The 8741-nt window shown below is 36.0% G+C and overlaps 1 protein-coding gene across 1 annotated transcript; it reads left to right on the top strand.

The window, feature by feature from the left end:
• Nucleotides 324–7799, top strand: LOC109820433 (probable leucine-rich repeat receptor-like protein kinase At1g35710). Its single transcript, XM_020386573.1, has 11 exons — nucleotides 324–671; nucleotides 1776–1923; nucleotides 2966–3037; nucleotides 4426–4497; nucleotides 6438–6509; nucleotides 6601–6744; nucleotides 6837–6917; nucleotides 7004–7075; nucleotides 7159–7230; nucleotides 7316–7387; nucleotides 7457–7799. Exons 1-11 carry the CDS (start codon nucleotides 587–589, stop codon nucleotides 7545–7547), a joined length of 981 nt encoding a protein of 326 aa, XP_020242162.1. The 5' UTR covers nucleotides 324–586; the 3' UTR covers nucleotides 7548–7799.

The following is an 8741-nucleotide window of genomic DNA, read 5'->3' as shown; positions in this document are numbered from 1 at the left end:
GTCACCTTACAACCAAATATGTAACAACTAAACAATGAGAAATGTGACAGCAGTAACTTGCAGGGTTAATGTAGCGGTGTAAGGCCCTACTGCATTCTTGTTGGTGGATAATCCATTTGCGGGATAGTCCCATGTTCGAAGTCCCCAACAAGTAAAAAAAACTTTTGGGGCAGTGTCAGCCACCTAGCTGGAATTAGTCCTATCTACAATAAGCAGTGGGACACTGGGTGGGGGAAAAGAAAAAAAAGAAAAAAGAAAAAAACTAAATTTGACCGCAGTCAAAATTTAGGTTGGAATATGTACGCTATTTTGACTTTATCCCTGAGATCGTAATTCTAATGCTAACCCATGAGCAAAATTTCGGCACCGACGCTCATCACTAGTGCTCGGCTGCTGGCTGAAACCAACGAGTCTGTTGCACTTCCGAAGAAGCAAAGCGCGTTGTTTTTTGCGAAAACAAAATCTCATTCTCATCACCGAGTCAACCTCGGAGCTTAGAGATTCAAATCGAATCGCTTACAGATCGCGATCCGATCCGATCCGATCGGATCCGGTTCTCCGCCGTCCTAGATCCGTATCTCCGCCGATGGGGAGCTCCTCGGCCCTAGCATCCCTCTGCTGCTTCCTCCTCCTCCTCAGCTTCGCCCGATCCAAAACCGTTAAAAGAGACGGTAGATCTCCGAATCTCCTTGCATTAGTTTCATAGCTCAGCTTGATTTGGCTGTTAATGTAATTTTTTTTAGCTTCAGCTTGATTGTTAAAGCAAAAAAAAACCAAAATTTTGATATTATTGAAATCTTGTACAGCCGCAAACAGTGCAAAATTTCAAATAGTGAACTAATATATCCCTATTCTCCGAGACTGGTTTGTAGAGGTACTGATGCTTTATTATGACTGTAAACTGAAATTTGATGATATGAGTGTAAATTATGCTTTTTCGTTTCCTCGCCGAACGCGTCAAAGGAATCTTTGCGACTATAAACTGAATGGATTGGAATTTTGCTCGCTGATTGTGAGATATGGGTTTATAATGGATCTTAAGCGTTATATCGCATACCTAGGTCAGCACACAAACCACATTCTTTGCCTGTCGATAGACATCCATTTGGACCATGCTTAACATGTTGAACTAACTCCTAAACATTTCATCTTGAGCGAACTTCATAAAGCCTTTTCCGGGCGATGTAGGAAGTAGCTTACCGTTATTCAACATTTTCTTTTTTCAGTTTCTTGCAAAAGAGATTGATCCCTGTATACTCCTCACTCGTATATATTTTTTTCGCTCCTAGTATCTTTTGCTATCACATTTTGTTTCCTAACTATAAGGACCAGGTGAAATTTCACTACCCACGCTGTTCCTCTCATGAAACCTATAATTGTACTTTATTCAATAGTGCATCTGTTTCTTTCTGACTCATTTGCCAGCATGTGCACAAATTTATTTATTCCTTCTTTCAATTTTTACTTCTGTATATCCAAACACGACTTAGTACCAAATTTGAACCCATTTTTTCCTTTATTCCTAGACTGTTGATGAGAAGTTATTAACTTAGTGCAGATGGAGATATGATGCATGTGGTTCAATTTGGATATAAATGGCTATCATACTGCTTTGCTAGTTAAAATTCCTTTCTAGCAACAGAAGTTTTTATCGTCTCAAGGTTCATCATTTATTGCCACTTGGATATAAAGACTATCTGTAATTTCATGTTATTATAGATGTTAAGACTTCTTGGTTCTTCTCTAATGCTTTAAAAATGACTTTATTCTTTCAGTAAAAGCATTGAATGAAATTAAGGCCTCCCTTGGATGGAGGGTTGTCTATGCATGGGTCGGAGATGATCCATGCGGAGACGGAGACCTGCCCCCATGGTCTGGAGTTACATGTTCTCAACAAGGAGATTACCGAGTTGTAACTGAATTGTAAGAAATCAGTCTTATTCCCTCATGCTTTAGACTTTTTCTCCCGACATGTGCAAAAATCTTGATTTTGGTGTATCACTCATGAGCTGTAATGGATTTATGGTTGAACCGAGAATGTCATATCTATCTGCTGCTCTGCAACTACAAAAGGAGCAAGTATGTTTTGGAGAAAGCTCTTTGTGAGAGTCCATTTATTTGCTGCTCAAATTAGAAATATGTTTCAGACATTTATGGAAAATTTCTTTTCTTAGCACAAAGTCACAATCTATACTTACTGTTTGTATCAACATGATACGTCACCTCCCAATCTGGCATTATGCTAATCAAAGACCGACATCATCAAGAAGTGCTCAGTAATTTTTTATTGGCAACTAAGTTGACAAATTAACGAATCCATAAATTTAAGTGGCTTTCATCCTGCATGTCTGCTGCATGTAACCAAGAAGACTAACTGTAAACAATGTTGACGTATCTTAATATTCACCTATTCTCAAAAGCTGGTTATCTGAGCATGAGATTGTGCAGTAACTCTATGCAGATACTGAGTAATTAATACCATTCACCTTCGTTTACAGACGATCTTCTCTGAAATTGTATATGATTAAAACTAGCATATGAGAATTTCCATTTTAATAAAATCAATATTGTCCCTTCATTTCTGAAAAGCAACAGTTTACAAGAAAACTTCTACCACATGTCAATAAAATCTGTCTTATTTATGATGGATGCTCAGATTTTTGTAACTTTAAATTTCTCTTCATTATGCTGCTCTATTATGGTTATTATAGCTCCTTATGTCCTCTAGCATTTGGATAGTTGGACAGATAGCAGACAAAGTTTATAAGTCTTTAATATTTGGCTACCTGAAATATTTTGATGAAGGATAGACTTCTCAATGTAAAAGATAGTTGATACCTAATACCTGTTTGCCATTGCATTTACTATTTTATAAGAGAATTTATTTACATGAATTTCCATGTAGAAACCATGTTTTTACCAGATATTTTACACAACAACTCGTGTTATGATTGTACACATGCAGGGAGGTTTATGCAGTATCAATTGTTGGTCCTTTTCCTACTGCTGTTACAAACTTGCTGGACTTAACGAGGCTGTAAGTTTTCTATTATCTTGTTATTTTGTAGTAAATTGTCACCCTAATGCCTGGTCGATGAAATATCAGGATTTGCTGATCAAATATTTGATATCTATTAGCAAATTTTAGTATCATATTTACTGTTGGAAAATACTTGTGCCATGTAGGTCCACAAGAATCACAACTACCTGGCATGCACATTCAAGAAGCACATGAACATTTTCTAGCTAATTTGTTTGTATTTATTACCTTAAAAAACCGTGGGAGGCCCACTAGATTATAATCAATACTGTTATGTAAAAAACCTTCTGCATTTCTACAGTGATTTGTCCTACAAAGGTTTTTGTCTTTTTCCTTCACCATTTTCCCTCTTCCCCAAAGGATTAAAACAATAAAAAAAATACTTTTACGAAGAAGGCCTCCAACATAACATTTTTTACTTCAAGATCTAATGCATTGAATTTTTTCTCAGAAGAAAAGTTTTAGGAAACTGCAAAAGTGTAACCCTTATTTCTAAAACTATATACCCTTGAATCAATGCAAACTCCTTATAATTTTCCAATATTGTTTATTATTATGAAAATAGTGTTAACCATAACTTTATTGAAATATTTAGTACAATTTAATGCCACAACGTCTTGTTCTAGTAACTTTATTTTCAGATCTTAAATTTATCAGAATATTATTTTGGATAAATTCAAACTTCAAGTTATAAAAGTAAAAGATAAGTGAAACTTTAGGATATTAAAGTAACCATTTTATAAAAAATAGAACAACTTGGGGTATTGAAGCAGTGTTTTAATCTCTACTGCACGTGTAGCGATGCTACCAATTACTAACTTTAGTATGAGTGTATTGCACATTGTGGACTTGTAGGTGTTTACATATTTTTTGTAGCCTCAAGCCTACATGCAAATACTGGTTCCTTTTGTTGGTTTGCTACTAAAACATACACCGTATCTGGAGTCTGGATCATCTTAGTCATCATATAACTTCTCTCTATCTGTAGAATGATGGACAATATTCATAAACATTTTCTTTTTGTTGTTGACAAAATGCATAGATAGTAATTTTCTATGCATACTTTTGAAATCTGTTGGGTAAATTAGCTTAGAACATTTAGTTAGACTCATGTATAGAGCAATAATCTGCCCTGCCTATCCAAACCATTCAAAAATAAAACCCGTTCTCTTGTTCGTAAAGCCTTAGTAGTAGGAAGCATTAGTACTATCTTCATTAGCACAATCTTCTGTAGCAACTTATTGTCATCGAGTGTCATACTTAATGGTGTAACACAACAGGCCATTGTGAACGTACGTTTTAGGAGTAGAACAATTACATTTTATCTAACCTCAATGTTTCTCTGGAGGAGAATTTTTTTATGTAGACATTCTTTTCAATGACAGGGATCTCCATAACAACAAGTTGACAGGGCCGATTCCTCCTCAAATTGGAAGGCTGAGGCACCTCAGATCATTGTATGTTTTCCCTCTTCTAGCTATCACCTTATATTTTAGTGCAACATTGTTGACTTGTTTCATTATCTTGACAATTTTCTATTTATACTTTATGAGAAGTTAAGCACCAACATTATTGAACCTTTTGACTTATTATCATTTTCTGAAAGAGTATATCTATGTCGTTTATGTTGGTTCTGTATTCTCAACTGAAGATGTGTTTTCTCTAAAAATGATTTGGAATAAACTGGAAGTCTGGAACCTGTATTGTTGTTAGCTGGAATGCAGCATTTCTAAGTTTTACATGGTTAATAATTTGTGATCTATGTAGCAGAATGATTATAAAGATACCAGGTATAAATCATAAATTTTACTGTAGGACAAAGATAGGTTCTTTGATGACAAAGTCACCACCATTGGCTTTTATAGACTGGTTGCTGGTGTCGTTCATTATTTTGGTTTTCGTGTTCTCCAAGGAGGAATATCTTTGGCTCAGTGACTGATAAATCGTGGTTGGATCCTAAAGTTCTTCAATTCTGGCCATCTTAGTTCTGATGAGGTGGACCGCCAGTTATCATATCTCCTTTTCTCCATGTAATAAGTGTGAGAGTATGAGCCTAAATTACATGTTTAATAGTTTTCATTCTACTCTTCTGGGTTTATGGAAAGCCCCTTCTCGCTACAGATTCCATGGACACGAACTTGCCACCAAATATATTTAGTTGGTTAATATCATGTTGAAAAAAAAATATACAAAAGTTTAGTTAATGAGACTTTGTGTTGCCTTCAAGTTGTTATCATCAGCTGATCTCATGTTGATGGATTTTCAGGCTGCTGCTTGCTTGACTTAGGGTTAGACATAACTCTATGTATTTTCCTTTGGTATTCCTAGTTAGCGAACAAAGATATGTACAACAAAGCTCTTTGTTTTGTGGTTTAAAATTTTTCTGCTCTTAGTGCCTCCGTGGCACAGTGGTGAACTCTCTTGCTGTAGCATAATGATCTACATACTCTCACCCTATGGCCACTAAAGGGCAGACGAAACATTAAAAAATTTAAAAGACTGTTTGCTTATATTACTGATGTTTTAAGATTTGCACATTATAGTATAGCGATCAGTGGCGGATCAAGGATTTTGACCAGTGGCGTCCTCAAATAGCTTATTAGTTCATAAAAAAGCTTGGAATATACATTTACAACTGTAGAATTTTACCGCTTTGCTGGTGTTTATACTCTGATTTTAGTAGCATCTTAAGTAGTATATGTGGGTAAAAAAGATGTCCTAGTGCACGAGTCTCCCAGCATTGTGGGCTTTGCGGAGGGTTAAGTAGTAAATACAAGTCAAAGTAAATTAAAAAATATCTATAAAGTAGGTAATTTAGTGTTGTCCTGTGACACCACTGAACACTATGTGGATGTGCCCCTGATGGTGATCGACATGAAAAGGAAGGTGAGGTTCCCTATCTTAAGTTTCATCTGGTCTTGGCTTTATTTCCATATATCTTGTACTTGTTAACTAGTAATCTTCTTCATACATAAAATAGCTACTTGGCTGACAGCCCTTTATGTCGAGTTCAATTTAGAACTGCATTATATGTCCATTAAAGGAGCTCATTTACTAAAATAATGCTCACATTTTTAAATTAGCATTGGGGAGGACATATTAGGGATAGAGGAAATAATGGTGGTTAATGTACTACTTTGAGGCTTCAGCTCGGAGGAAGGATGTTTATCTGTTACAAAATTTTCTAGGTAAACTTTCTATAGATGTGAGTGAGCCAGTGATTACATGCTCGCATGTGATATGTGTGATAACAAGTAATTATTTATCATAATTCATTGTGCTTATTATTAGTTCACGGGCAAATTGATGATGGGTTTTGATGCTCATTAAAGTTTTAGGTGCTCGATGAATTCATTTGTGACATTTTTCTGATTGATTTAATTACCTGATTTTGTAGAAATCTGAGATGGAACAAGCTTCAAGATGTGCTTCCTTCTGAAATTGGTGAACTCAAGAAACTTACTCACTTGTAAGAAACTCCTTGCTACTCATTTTTTAATGTATCCTTTGTTCCTTGAGAAATCGAAATTAACACATTCATCTGACTAACAATACTGCAGGTATCTGAGCTTCAATAATTTCAAAGGTGAGATCCCTGTGGAGCTTGCAAATTTGCCAGAACTCCGCTATCTCTATCTTCATGAGAATCGGTTTACTGGAAGAATTCCTCCAGAGCTGGGGAGTCTAAAGAATCTACGACATCTGTACGCTCTCCCTGCCTCTCTTTCCTCATTGTGACAATTTTTTGACGTGCTTACTAAAATGGTTATGCTAAGCAATGCTGTAAACTCTCCAGGGATGTTAGCAGCAACCACTTGTCAGGAACGTTGAGGGATTTCATCCGCAATGGAGATGGCTTCCCTTCTCTTCGCAACTTGTAAGTGGGGTTTGGTTTTCAATCTACGTATTTAGAGCAATGTCATATTTTGGTGGGTAAATGATTAGTTCTGAATTACAAACCAGATATCTAAACAATAATCTGCTGGGTGGAGGCTTGCCAGATCAGCTTGCAAACCTTACCAATCTAGAAATTCTGTAAGTGCTTCTCTTCGACATACCCAGCTTGATATAATGAGGATGGAACATTTACGAGTCATTCTTTATATTTGTGGTCTTAGGTATCTATCTTACAACAAAATGGCTGGACCAGTGCCTGCAAAGCTAGCGAATATCCCTAGACTTACTTATCTGTAAGTCTAGTCTATTTTCTAAACCAGTTTCATTCCCAAAAGAAAAAAAGGACTTAAATTTCAATCAATTTTTTGGTTACCTCAGGTACTTGGACCACAATACCTTTACTGGGAGGATTCCTGAAGCACTGTACAAACACCCCTTCCTCAAAGAACTGTAAGTATTAGGTTACTGTTTTCTGAAGAATTTTGAGAAGGGTACTTACTCTATATGAGTTGATTGCAGGTACATTGAAGGTAACCAGTTCAAGCCCGGGGCAAAGTCAAAGGGTTCACATAAGGTATTCGATCTCATGGATACAGAGTTTTTATTCTAGGTAAAGTATTGTATTAATTTTTCAAGCCAAAGGATCGTGGCAGTGCCGTTAGGCGGAAATTAAATACATTTAGCTATATATTGTAGTAAAATTTTCTTAGACAAGTTGGACGAAGTTGAAAGCAAGAGGCATGCATAATGTATATTGCATAATAACATAGGATTTCTTATAATGGAAGATGTGTGGGAAAGTTTTGCTTGTAACACGAAAAAAAAAAAAGGGCGGAGAAATGGAGAATGTTGATGATTGCGATAAATACTGCTTTGGTTCCCTATGTTACTAGGGAAATTGAATATTCAATTCATAATAAAGTCAATAAATAAATAAATAAGACATTGTAATATCTGTTACTAACAGGCTCTAGGGAAATTGAATATTCAATTCATAATAAAGTCAATAAATAAATAAATAAGACATTGTAATATCTGTTACTAACAGGCTAATTCATAATAAAGTCAATAAATAAATAAATAAGACATTGTAATATCTGTTACTAACAGGCTATATTTATTTTTTTAACTTTTCTGCTAGACTTAAGAGTAGAGATGAATGGTGAATCTCAATCAGGAACAAATTACCAATGCGGAGGGCAAATTATCAATTTGCTCGCCTACTTTACCATTCGCGTGTAAGAACTATTCACTTGCATGTGGGCGTTCTAAGAGAATTTGGACTCCTCTGGGAGATGCAGTGCTAATAGCGTAATAAAGAATCATCTGATGCACGGTTATTTGTGGAAAACTAGTGAAGAGGTGGAGAAAGTGAAGATTCTGGAGAAAACATTTTTGCTAGTTTCAATGATTTAGCATTGTGAGAATATATACGAGTAAAATTAGAGAATATTTTTTTGTATCCAGAAAATGGGAGATAATCTATGAAATAAGTTCAGTGCCGTTTTGATATTTAAAGCTTGGCAGATGAGCAATTTATTAAAGTATTGCAACCGACCAAGGAATTGCAACCGACCAGACGAGACGACACCCCTTATGTCGACTCGAAAGGCAGTGCTAGTCGACTCGAAGCTAGTCGACACGAAGCCCAACCGAACGAGACGACGCCCCTTGTGTCAACACGAAATGCGGTCTCGGTCGACACGCCCTGCGATGTCAGTCGACATGCCCTGTGATTCTTTCCTATTGTATGATATTCTGTAAATATCTCGACAAATCACTTACCCCTTTTAGTTCCAACAAT

The sequence above is a fragment of the Asparagus officinalis genome, chromosome 8, assembly GCF_001876935.1.
Source record: "Asparagus officinalis chromosome 8, Aspof.V1, whole genome shotgun sequence".
NCBI classification, from domain to species: Eukaryota; Viridiplantae; Streptophyta; class Magnoliopsida; order Asparagales; family Asparagaceae; genus Asparagus; species Asparagus officinalis.
The sequence above is the reverse complement of the archived record's forward strand: the minus strand, read 5'-3'. Positions and strand labels throughout refer to the sequence as shown.